Source organism: Candoia aspera, chromosome 6 (assembly GCF_035149785.1).
Source record: "Candoia aspera isolate rCanAsp1 chromosome 6, rCanAsp1.hap2, whole genome shotgun sequence".
NCBI lineage: Eukaryota > Metazoa > Chordata > Lepidosauria > Squamata > Boidae > Candoia > Candoia aspera.
Genome location: NC_086158.1, coordinates 38,241,479 through 38,254,773, shown reverse-complemented (window position 1 = coordinate 38,254,773; position 13,295 = coordinate 38,241,479). Strand labels below are relative to the sequence as shown.

Sequence of the window (13,295 nt, the reverse complement as noted above, 5' to 3'; positions counted from 1 at the left end):
GATCATAGCACTCAACTACTTAGTATGGTTTAATTGTTCTGTTTTAAATATTTTGCCCTTTTATATATTTGATTGATTGATGGTGTTTTAATGGTTTTGTACCTAAATGCTTTCTAGTGTAATGTTAATTGGAATTATATATTTTTAAGCTTTTAAGCGCTGAAATAAGAAAGTTATAGTCTGGATGCCAGTGTTCTTTACCACCAGCCACGGTGGCAAGGACTGCTGGTAGCTCAGTAACATCTGGAGGATGACAGGTTTCTCAGTCCTGATAAAAATTCTTTTTAAAATGATCAAATAACACAAGTTCAAAGAGGACTATGAACATCAGGAGTGATGTACAGTAAGCATACATAGGGAGACTCGTCTCCAATACACACTTCCATAGACAATGAGATCTTAAAATAGCTCACGTTGTACTGATGTCATTTAAGGCTACTTCAATGCTTCATTAAAAACTAGGAGCTGGAGGTAAGGGCAATGAATTCTTTTATGCAAAGTTTAAGTAAAGTGACTAGTTCAGTCTAAGCATGGATCCAAGCAAGTACATTTTGAGTGGATTAACCACTGCTGATAGTCACTTAGCCCCAGTCAGCTTGACCCTCTGATCAAAACAAGCTCTCTATCCTTGAGCAATACTGTTTAATGAATAAGCAGGAGAAGTTGGATGATGGAACACAACTGCTATTTCCCAGAGTAAAGAAGCTGAACAACTTGAATGTCAAACACAACCAGTCATTGGATTAAATAAATTAGTGGAGAGCATTCTACATGAGCAGATGTTCAGGGGCACAGCTGAACTACACTTTTCCCCTTTGGAGACAAATATACTCACCATATTGGCAGTTGTTCCCATAGTAGCCTGGTGAGCATGTGCAGACATAGCGCCCTGGGCGGATATAGTTGCACATCTGCCGGTTCCTGCAGTTCCTGCCCTCACAGGCTGAAGGATCTAGAATGAAGAACAGGAGGGAGCCTCAGTATAGCTCAATGCAGCTGAATAACTGGATGTAACACATACAAGGATGGGTCTAAGCTGAGGGGCTGAAAGTAGCAAAGAAAGAGAAAGAAGAAGAGAGATTGACTTTGTGGGAAGAAGGATGCCACCACGCAGTTATGAAATCAGAGCACCTATTTCACAGCGCTGTCCAGTAAAAGGTGTTGCACAGACACAAGTAAAGTTGTTCACAAGGTCCATACAATGCCCACCATTCAGACATGGGCTGGACTCACATTCATTTATTTCTGCAGAGAAAAGAAAGAGAACAAAAATATTAAGTCTGAAAAGAGACTGCAGTCTTCATTATGTATAAAACCATACTGCACAAGGACTATAAGAGCTGTTATTCATAAATAGGTAATTAACTGATTAAATAAATGGAAATACTTGTTCACATAGCATAGAAATAAACAATGCAGTTGCCACCAGAAGAACAGGGGATTAAAAGGTGATTACATCAACTACAAATACTTATTTTTAGCCCACCTATTTCACAATCTTCTCCAGTATAACCTGACTGGCAAAGGCAGACAGCTGTTCTGTTTGCTATTTGGCACTCTCCACCATTCTGGCATTCTTTGGATTCACATGGAGACTCCTCTATTATATTTCAGCAAAAGAAAGAATTAAATTAGGACATTAAGATATTGCTGTTCCATTGACAAAACCATATAAACTATAGAATCTCCCAGCTTCTGAATATGCACATAGACCAGCCATTAGCATTGTTCCTTGTTTAATGGAAGTTAAGTAGATTGTAATGATATATTATATGGAAGGGAAATTCCAAGTTCCAAGGTAGCCATGCCCAAGTACCTTATCTGGGGCACTGGGAATTCTGGGAAGGGTAATCCAACACCTCTGGAGATACCATGTCAGTAAAGCATATTCTTTCCTAAAATTAAAGTAATTGCAACGAAGTTCTGCTACAGCTCTATCTTTGTTTGTGTCTAATTAACCTGATTTTCTGCTCAAACAAGCACTCAAAAATTTTTTAAAACACAATAAAAAAATTAATGCTAAATACTATCAATAGTAAAATCATAATCACACTTTCTGCTTAGATTTGTTATTGGATTTTGTCTCTGCTCTTACACAGTATTTCTCACCAATTTCACATGTAGCTCCTTTAAATCCTGGTGGACACCAACAGCTGAAGCTGTTGATGCCACTGATACAAGATGCTTTATTACGACATGGATTGGAAGCGCACTCATCCACATCTGGAAGAGAAAATGAGAGATGTTATGGATTAGGATATGCTCAGATATTCAATTCCCCTGTCCCTAGGGGGGGAAAAATCTATAGATTGCCATGTGGAATAAACCAAATAGCTATGTGGGGTCTAATTCAGTTGTTCAGTTGTATGCAGCTCTTCCGTACAACTGTGCACAACAGACAAACAAGACTCACCAATTTGGCATCGTTTTCCAGTGAAGCCAGCGAGACAAGAGCAAGTATATGAAGGATTCCCTGTGATGCAGTCCTCAATACATTTTCCTCCATTCAAGCAAGGGCGAAGTGTCAAACACACTGAAGCTGCATAAAGAAATAAACCCCCTATTTAGTAGCTGGTAGAACGGTCAGAGAGCTGTTAGTGCAGCAACAAGAGCAGCAGATCAATCCAACTTCCTTTGTCCTTGTGGCTTATTCTCTATATTTAACTCAGGTGACCAATGTACAGAAGCGTCACATTTGTTTTAAAACCACACAATGTGATGTACTTCATCCACATTTAAATTGAATTGGAATTTACAATAAATAGACGTATTATTTAAAAATTAGTTTAAATACAGAAAGTTGGTTGCCACTGCTGCCCCTGCCCCAGTTGTCCATGTCAGTAGTTTTATTGATCTGTCTAGGACTTATACTAGACAGAAACTCAAGATTATGAAATTAATATCCTTGACAGATCAATGTTCAGTCTTTTATAAAGTGAAAATTTAGTAAGAATCTTATTAAATCATCTTTACAGAAAAATAGTTTTGATCAATTCTATAATCTTCATGCTTCTACCTGGCATCTCTTTGCCTTTTGTTATACTGCAACATTTTTATGACAATCCCAAGAGTTAAGAACTGCATCAGTACCAACAAAATTCCATTATCAAAGAATTTTGCCAACAGTGTTATACTTTTTAATTGAAGTATGTCTTCAAGGAAAAAAGAGAGGCAGGAAAAATCAGCTACTAAATCTCTAGAACTGCTGAGCTTGGAAATCAGGGGGTGGGAGAAGAAAGAAGGAATGATAGCCTAGGGAGCTCCAGAGAAGTATATAACACAGGATGGCCAGATAAATTTAAATTATGGATGAAGAGTCAGAAGAGAATTCATCTAACTCTAAGGAGCCAAGTCTGAATGCATGTTTTTATTTGGAAATCATGCAGACGATACAAAACTAATGGCCACGGAATGCTGGGAAGTTTCAATTTTTGAACAAACTTCAGGAATATAGGAGAGTAAGACCTGGCATGATGGATAGCTCTAAGTGATGGTCTTTGCCAATCCCTAGGGGAGGTTTAATTTTACTTCCCATACAGATTTGCAAACGTATCTACTAGGGACCTCAGAGCCCCACATAATAAAAGTTTGCAATTAAACCTGGGATGCAATCTAATACATCCATTTGGCACCTTCCTGGAGCGCTGGGATTGCAATTTCCAGAATTCCAGCTATCTAGGAAGGCTAATTAAACTTGCTGGATAATCTGAGAGCTGCAGTCATATGAGATTTGGGACATCAGATTGGGGAAAGCTGGTATACATCTGGGCCTGAGTCCCACCAAACATGATTGAATTAACTTAAGAAAGCATTATGGATTTATGCTTGTAATCTCTATATGAAATTAATTTACAGGTTAAGAGTCTTAAGTCTTTTTCTACACACTAATAGCTTTGGGATGTAATGACTAATGAGAAGACTTGGGTTCTAATCACCATGAAGTTCACTAGGTAATTTGTTGCCAATTGCTCTCTCTCAGCATAGCAGGAGAAGAAAGCACTATAGATGCCACTTTTAGCTCATGGTTGAGATGAATGCCACAGCATGAAGTGTAACAAATAAACAGAGTATTGACTAAAAAGAAACTAGCTTCCCCCCACCTCCCAAATAATGCAGTGTTAAAATAAGAGAATCATTTAGGATTAGCTGAGAACACAGTAAAGAGACAGATGAGTTTGTTCTCTCATTCTGCCTTTTGTGGGGAAAGGTAGAATCATCTTAATTTCAGGGTTGTCTTCCTTTCATGTGAGTCCTGCTTTTCTCAGATGTATTCTATTTATGTCTTAATTTCACTTGTTTCATCTTCAGAAATAATTAAAGAGCTGTTAATCAACCAGAAGAGATCTACAGCCACCAAGGGATTCAGTCTGAGTAGCAGAGCCATAACCCCAAAATTTATAACTTGCACAGAGGTTCTGCATCAGTGCATCCCATGTCTAGCTAACCACATTTATTAGACTGCATTCATGTAACAACTTAGCAGAGTATTCAGAAGTTCATGTGCCCCCACAAACTGCTCCTATTGCATGGCTGCTGCCTTTCACAGAACTAGAATTTTCACAGGGACAAAGAGAAGGGCTGGAAGAATTGGTTTCATTAAATAAACCTAACTGCTGTCCTCTTACTTGTGTTGTTGCAGCCCCCCACTTGCACCTGGGCATCATCGATTCTGAATACCCAGCGCCCGGGGATACCCACATTTGTCGTCATCTCCACATCGACAATGTCATCAGTGCGGGATCCGGGGATGTTAAAATACCGTTTTCCATCACCGGCATTGAAACCTGCCTAGGAAGACAAGGGCAGAGACTGAAACCTCTCGCTGGGGAAAGCAGGGCAGCTGTGGGGAAATGCAAGGGACTTCTCTCTTCCACCATGCCCAGTGCCCTGCAGAGGAATGGACTGCAAGAACATAAGGAAGGGAAGCATCCAATTTCCCTGAATGTTGCTTCATATTTACTGCTTCCCATCTAAATAGCTACTGTTTTGCACAGGAGACATTAGCAACCCAAGCAATAAAACTCCTCTGATCCCTTAATGGAGATAATAGTTTGCTCTTCTAAAAGTTTTCCTTTGACAAATTTCTTCCAAGGAGAAGTCATGTAGCTCAGTGGTAGATCACACGTTTTGTATATGGAGGGTCCCCTGAATCTACCGATTGGGCTGGGAAGGGCTCTGGTCTGGAATCCCGAAGTGCTACTGCCAGTGTTAACAAAACTCAGCAAGAGGGATCAATGATCTCATTTGATATATGGGAGCTTCATCTGTTCCTAGATTATCTTCAGTTTCTGGATTTTTTAAACATTCAATTCCCAGGGCTAGATTCTGATGAAACATGTTGCATGAACTTAGAGGTTCTTGGTCTTGTCAACGCCTAGATGGAAGACCTCATGGAAACCCAGCATATATCACTTTGATTTCCAAAGGGAAAAATGGGATGAGTGTAATAAATATAACCAGAATGTAGCTTTCTGAGTCTCCTTGTAAGCTAGGAGCCTGCAATCCTGGGAGAAGAATTCTGTCTTGGCAATTCTACAGTCATCAGTCCATAAATGACTAAACTGGTTCACAATTAGCAAACATTTTTGTGGGCCACTAACATCTGGAGGCTTACTTGCAAGGATATGTTGAGACAAGCATTTCTTCTCTAGGGCAACCATTTATTTGGACCCCAGTTCCAGCTGCTTCAGGATAGACCATTAGAAAATAAGCAGCCGATAGCTAGAAGCCATCCCCTACTGTTTTGAATGTCATCTGTGATTAAAGACTTTGGCTACAACACATGCTAAACTGTCAGCATTAAAAGGAAAAAAGGAGGTGGGAGGGAACGAGGGAGTTCAGATGGTCTACTTATTGCAACTCTTCTCCCAAATGGCTTTTGGCCCCAGCAATCCCCACACATCCATGACTCACCAGCTGGAAAGCACACAAAATACTGAGCCTATTTTCATCCCCATTCATCTGCACAGGGTGAATCCAAGAGAATCTTGGACTCTCTTGCTGCTTTCCACAAAATGAGCACAGCTCTTCTATCTCAAGCCAAGCAGCAGCCTCTGCCATGCTGAGCTGCGAGGTGCTTGTGCCGAGCCACTCCATCGTCTTGTGAGTTACAGCAGCAAGTTCTCACAAATTTGATCAAAAGCCAGTGCCTGGTGAAAAACTTTTCAACTTCCTCTCTCTCCCTCTTTGGCTGAGCCAGGGCAGGGTGTTCCTGAAGCACTGTACAGTATCCAAAGCATGTGGTTACTGCTCTGTTTACAATCATAAAAGTCTACACTCCTGAATTTCTGGGACTGAAAACAGATTAATTTCCTTTACACCTGCAATTTCCTGCTTACTGGAGACAACTCAGATGAGTGCCAGTAGCTGGCCAAGCATAGATCAATTAATGGTAAATCCACACATCTGAACAGCCACCCATTAAAAGAAAGCAAGCAACACATCAGGATGAAATATAAATGCCAGGGGACAGCTGTACTTGTTACAGTCATTGCTGGATGGTTGTTTTAAAAAGTCAGTGCTAATGAAGGGGAGGAACTCAGAAGCACTGGCCAAAGTAAAGAGCTGCAGTTTCCTATAATAAAGTCCTATATAGTCTTAGCTCCGAAGGGATGGATAAAAATAGGTTTATTATATAAGAAGTTGGGGCCGAGGATTATCTTGGTATTTTATGGTCATATCAAGATCATCATCATCATCATCATCCTCAGCTACCTCCAAGAATGTACGCCATGTACTAAAAAGAAGACTTGCTTGAATGTGATTATGTAGTCTACCTGGGCTGCTATGCCTCCCAGGCCTGCTAAATTTCCTCCGCTGCTGGCATGCATGCCAGTGGTCCAGGTGATTGACTCATAGTTGAAGATAGTGAAGGAAAGCAGGCCATCAGTGATGAGGACTATCTGGAAGGTATTTACCTACAAAAAACAAACAAAAAACAAAAAACCACACACAGAGAGTACTAAGGCAGTAAGCAATGTCCAGAAAGTTGCAGTATTAGTTAATACCAGAGTAAAACCTTCTCAGGAAGGTCTCAATCAACACTTCTTGAGCCCATTTGAGTCCTGAAGAGCTGCTTGGTTACAAGAGAGGCAGAAGTCTGAGATGCATTTTTAAGCACTGATTCATGGTAAGGATATTGAACCTTTTTATTGTTCTGCTACCTTGTGTGCCCTGATTCCTTTTTTAGAATGTTTTAATTTGTATTTTTTTCTTTCTTCTGTAAATGCAATGAGTATTGTATTTTATCTTCTGATCTCTCAGACTGTAGGAAAGATAGGTGTCTGAAATACAGATTACTCCGCTGGTAAGTCAACAACTTACTACACTTTCTGTTCTGCCCAAGCTTAATCATGGTCATATATACTCTGGGAGAAAAAAAACTTCTTATTCTTATGACCAATCAATCAATATTCTGGTCCTGATACTTACTGGAGAAAACAAGTTTCCTCCAAAGAAGGTGACCTTGTTCCAAGTTGCTATGAATACCCACTGGGCTGAGAACTCTGGGAATTCTGGGAAATACTGTGAGATATCCTTAGTGGCTCTCTCCAAAACAGCTTGATCTGTGGTTTCCCGGTAATACACTTGCCCTGAACGCCGGTTATCAACATCAGCCCAGAATGCAGCAACAACGCGCCGGTCATTGGAGATGGGGAAAGCCACAGGGGTGAACTGAGATACCTCTTTCAAAAAGGAGATGATTCCATTGTTGTTTACCTAGGCAGAAAAAAACACAAGTTAGACTTGATTAAGAAACATAGTCTCAGCCATCAGAGACTAGGAATAAAACAACCCCCCTTGTCTTACTTGACCTTCCACCAGAAAGACAGCAGAAACCACATAAAAATCCAGGAAGGATGTACACTGCAATACAAGCCTCAATATTTGTTATAGAAACTATGTCTTGAAATTAAATATGTGCTCCTTCTAACATACCTTTGAAATACAAGCATGCCATTCTCCAGGCTTTTAGACCCCCGCCCCCAAAAGTGTGCATACAAATAGCCAGAGATCTGCTTCTGCCTTCAGAGATTCCTCTTACCACACTCTCCACTTGCTCACTGCATAATAGGGCTGGAAAGCCATCACCCAAGGATCTAAGAAGGCAGGCAGAACAAACCATGCCCTGTTCTCCTGCCGGAGATGGGCCAGAGGAAGAAGGAACAGCTGAGAAAACTGCAGCAGCCACAGTGATCTGAACAAACAAGGTGCAGTTCATTTGGGCCAGTCTCACCTTTGAATGCACTCAAACTCTGCATTTCCTCCCATGATTTAAAAAGGCAGAAAAGTATATTTTGAAGGTGCTCAGAGACAAACAGCAATTTTTGAAGACAGGTGAGACTCTTCGGTCAAAGCAGCATTGCTGGGGTGAACACACAAGCAGACCCATGAAATCAAGGGGCAAACCACACCACCCATTTAGAAGCTAACCCCTTGCGGCCAGAGATGTTTCTGTTTTGACACGCACTTTCACTTCTTACTATTCTACACAGTTTCATCCCATTGATACTTATTGCTGTTGTTGAATATTATTTACTAGATTTTTAGCAATAGCAATTTCAGCAACAGAGAAAGAAGTAAAAGAATTATATTATGGCAATGTATCAATTATCACAAATATGATTCCTTGTAAAGGAATTAAAATAACTCATTTAGAAAAATCACATTATGGAAGACACATCAATGAAGTGAATTTTAGTCTATCTTATGCCATCAAAATTTTAGTCTATCTTATGCTGTCCTACAAACCGTTATGTTTTTCCTCTACAGAAAACACTCTCTACATGTACAGAAATAACATATTAGCGAGAAGACTGAAATGCCATCATATTCCCTAATCCAGCATTTCTCAACCAGGGTTCCGTGAAGGGTCACAAGAGGTTCCCTGGGAGATCATGATTTATTTAAAAATGTATTTCAAATTCTAGCAACTTCACATTAAAGAGGTAAGTTTCATTCTTTATTTTTAGTTTAAGAACATTTTTAATGCATAGAAGTAGTCCTTGTTTAACAACCATTTGTTTAGTGATGGTTCAGACTTACAACGGTGCTGAAAAAAACTGACTTATGACTAGTTTCCACACTTACAACCATCACAGCATTCCCCCATGGTCATGTGATCACAATTTGGGTGCTTGACAACCAGTTCACATTCATGACCATCACAATGTCCCATGGTCATGTGATTGCCATTTTCGACCTTCCTGGCCAGCTTCTGGCAAGCAAAACTACTGGGGACTCACATGATTCGCTTAACAACCACATGGTTTGCTTAATGCCCACAGTGATTTGCTTAATGACCACTGCAAAATAGGTTGTAAAATCAGGTCAGATTCACTTAATGACTGCTTTGCTTTTTTTGTTGTTGTTTATTTATTTGTTCAGTTGCTTCTGACTTTTCGTGACTTCATGGACCAGCCCACGCCAGAGCTTCCTGTCAGTCATCAACACCCCCAGCTCCCCCAAGGATGAGTCCGTCACCTCTAGAATATCATCCATCCATCTTGCCCTTGGTCAGCCCCTCTTCCTTTTGCCTTCCACTCTCCCTAGCATCAGCATCTTCTCCAGGGTGTCCTGTCTTCTCATTATGTGGCCAAAGTATTTCAGTTTGGCCTTTAATATCATTCCCTCAAGTGAGCAGTCTGGCTTTATTTCCTGGAGGATGGACTGGTTTGATCTTCTTGCAGTCCAAGGCACTCTCAGAATTTTCCTCCAACACCACAGTTCAAAAGCATCTACCTTCCTTCACTCAGCCTTCCCTATGGTCTAGCTCTCTCAGCCATATGTTACTATGGGGAACACCATTGCTTTAACTATGTGGAACTTTGTTGTCAGTGTGATGTCTCTGCTCTTAACTATTTTATCAAGATTTGTCATTGCTCTTCTCCCAAGAATTAAACGTCTTCTGATTTCCTGACTGCAGTCAGCATCTGCAGTAATCTTTGCACCTAGAAATACAAAGTCTTTCACTGCCTCTACGTTTTCTCCCTCTATTTGCCAGTTATCAATCAAACTGGTTGCCATAATCTTGGTTTTTCTGAGGTTTAGCTGCAAGCCAGCTTTTGTACTTCCTTCTTTCACCTTCATCATAAGGCTCCTCAGTTCCTCTTCGCTTTCAGCCATCAAAGTGGTATCATCTGCATATCTGAGATTGTTAATGTTTCTTCCAGCGATTTTAACTCCAGCCTTGGATTCCTCAAGCCCAGCATGTCGCATAATGTGTTCTGCATACAAGTTGAATAGGTAGGGTGAGAGTATACAGCCCTGCCGTACTCCTTTCCCAATCTTAAACCAGTCCGTTGTTCCGTGGTCTGTTCTGACTGTTGCTACTTGGTCGTTATACAGATTCCTCAGGAGGCAGACAAGATGACTTGGTATCCTTATACTGCTAAGAGCTTGCCACAATTTGTTATGATCCACACAGTCAAAGGCTTTAGAATAGTCAATAAAACAGAAATAGGTGTTCTGTCTGGCTCTAACTCACTGACCACACCATCAAAGCTATCCCTGATACTGTTATCCTTCCTATACAGGTCTTCTGTATATTCTTGCCACCTTTTCTTGATCTTTTCTTCTGTTAGGTCCTTGCCATCTTTGTTTTTGATCATACCCATTTTTGCCTGGAATTTACCTCCAATGTTACTAATTTTCTGGAAGAGGTATCTTGTCCTTCCTATTCTATTGTCTTCTTCCACTTCCACACATTGCTTGTTTAAAAATAATTCCTTTTCTCTTCTGGCTAACCTCTAGAATTTTGCATTTAATTGGGCATATCTCCCCCTATCACTGTTGCCTTTTGCTTTCCTTCTTTCTTGGGCTACGTCTAGTGTCTCAGCAGACAGCCATTTTGCCTTCTTGGTTTTCTCTTTCTTTGGGATGTATTTTGTTGCCGCCTCCTGAACAATGTTGCGAACCTCTGTCCATAGTTCTTCCGGGACCCTATCTACCAAGTCCAGTCCCTTAAATCTATTCTTCACCTCCACTGCATATTCCTTAGGAATATTAGTGAGCTCATATCTAGCTGATCTGTGGGTCTTCCCTAATCTCTTTAGCCTGATCCTAAATTGTGCAATAAGAAGTTCGTGATCTGAACTACAGTCAGCTCCGGGTCTTGTTTTTACCAATTGTATAGATGTCCGCCACCTTTGGCTGCAAAGGATGTAGTCAGTCTGATTTTGGTGTTGTCCATCTGGTGAAGTCCATGTATAAAGCCGTCTCTTAGGTTGCTGGAAGAGAGTGTTTGTTATGCAGAGTGAGTTGTCTTGGCAAAATTCTATTAGCCTACGCCCTGCTTCGTTTTGTTCTCCCAGGCCATGCTTACTTGTAATTCCAGGAGTCATTTGACTGCCCACCTTAGCATTCCAGTCTCCTGTGATGAAAATAACATCTCTTTTAGGCGTGGCGTCCAGTAGGTGCTGCAGATCCTCATAGAACTGCTCTACTTCAGCTTCTTCAGCATCTGTGGTTGGGCCGTATATTTGGATCACTGTGATGTTAGATGGCTTGCCCTGAATTCGAATTGAGATCGTTCTATCGTTTTTTGGGTTGTATCCAAGCACTGCTTTAGCCACTTTACTATTAATTATGAAGGCTACTCCATTTCTTCTGTGGTCCTCTTGTCCACAGTAGTAGATCTGGTGCTCAATTGATGTGCTTAGCAACCAAAATTCCGGTCCCAATTGTGGTTGTTAAGCAAGGACTACCTGTATATACAGGCCTACACATGAAATGAATCTAATAATGTAACTTCTGGACTATATTAGAGCCTGAATGTGCAGGGGTTCCCTGAGGCCTGAGAAATATTCCAAGGGCTCCTGCAAGGTCAAATGTTGAGAAACCCTGCCCTAATTAGTTGGGGCAGATAGTTGCCGATGGGCAGATAGTTGCTGATACAGAGAAGCATTCAGGTCTACAGAAGTAAGTGGTACAGTCTGTACTATGTTATTTTCCAGGGTTCATAGGCTGGGTCATATTATATGGATTTTGCTCATGTCCCAATTATCTGACTATCATAATTGGGCTGAAAAGAGTTCTTCCAGCAGGAATGAAGTTTCCTGTTCTTCATGCTAGATAACTTCCTACATCAAGTAGAGCAGAAGCAATCTTTCTTCCACCAACCAAGAACCTCACGCTTTGGAGAGAATTTTTTGGAGGCCATATACAAATAGAGTAAAACCTTGATTCTTTGGATCCCTATTCAGTGGATTTTGGATACAATGGACAAAAATTCACTTCAGACTTCACTTCCAAACAATGGGCAAAATCCATTGTGTCCAAAGTAGTCCAGGCAGCTGATAAACTGAATGTCATTTGAATTAAATTACATTAGGTGCCTAATTATATCAATGATTGTTATTTGTGTCAATCTATATCATCTGCAAAACTGATACAAATGTCAAATATCAATTACATAATTATACAAATGATGTAAATTTGGTTGCAATGGACATTCATATATAACAGAAGCCCCTTCTCCACAAATGGTCCATTAAACTGAAATTATATACATGCAACCTCCATTGTGAGAAGGAGAGTCTGGCAGGCAGGCAGGCAGATCTACACACAAGCTTGAAGGCCCAACCACAGGGTATGGTAAGTAGAAGGTTTTTCATCTAGCAGCACTAGATAATATTCTCTGTTGTTAGACCTCTAAGCCTGTGGGAGCAGCTGCCAGCTTGCCTCTGTCTTGTGCAACTTCGGGCAGTGGTTAGTACAGAAATCTATATGAAATGCTGGTTAGGTACTTAGGGATGAAAAAAATAAGACCAATGACTTACTATGTCTGATCTAGTTATCTTCCTAATAGCTTTAATAGCATGACTGTAATCAGTCACATGGGACTTGTGGAAAATTGGAGTGGATGGAGTTTTGCCTTACCGCAAAGGCTGGAGAGGGTACCTTTTGAATTTCAGGATATCCATTGAAGTCCAATTTACAGTATTACTAGTTTGGATTGCTTTTGGCACTGCCTCACATATTGCTGTTTTGGTTAAAGATGTGGTAATTCAAGCATACCATGGTATATGTTTGTTGTACTAATCAAGCAATGAAGACCCACTAACAATGAAAAGGATATTTGTACGAGACAAAAGCAAGGTGTTATTCAGTGAACACCAATGTCTTACATGTTAATATTTTGCAAGTAGTGCCTTTATAGGATAAAGCAGCCCAAGTTAGGCCATTGCCCTCTAGGAAGCCCCCTCTGACTTGGTGACTCTTTCATGTTCCATGCGTACACAAAGATCACTCAATTCTCTGGAATGAGAAGAAACCACAAAACCTCTGAACTCTAG

The 13,295-nt window shown here is 40.6% G+C and overlaps 1 protein-coding gene across 1 annotated transcript in view; it reads right to left on the bottom strand.

Moving 5' to 3' along the window:
* SNED1 (sushi, nidogen and EGF like domains 1) overlaps positions 1-13,295 on the bottom strand; it is a 73,563-nt gene that overhangs the window by 34,016 nt on the left and 26,252 nt on the right. Inside the window, exons 2-9 of the mRNA XM_063306742.1 lie at positions 7,432-7,719; positions 6,777-6,917; positions 4,626-4,788; positions 2,414-2,539; positions 2,110-2,223; positions 1,487-1,600; positions 1,132-1,245; positions 836-952 (exon numbers count right to left, since the gene is read on the bottom strand). Of these exons, the coding sequence (XP_063162812.1) occupies positions 836-952; positions 1,132-1,245; positions 1,487-1,600; positions 2,110-2,223; positions 2,414-2,539; positions 4,626-4,788; positions 6,777-6,917; positions 7,432-7,719 (1,177 nt within the window). The remainder of the gene's footprint in view (positions 1-835; positions 953-1,131; positions 1,246-1,486; positions 1,601-2,109; positions 2,224-2,413; positions 2,540-4,625; positions 4,789-6,776; positions 6,918-7,431; positions 7,720-13,295) is intronic.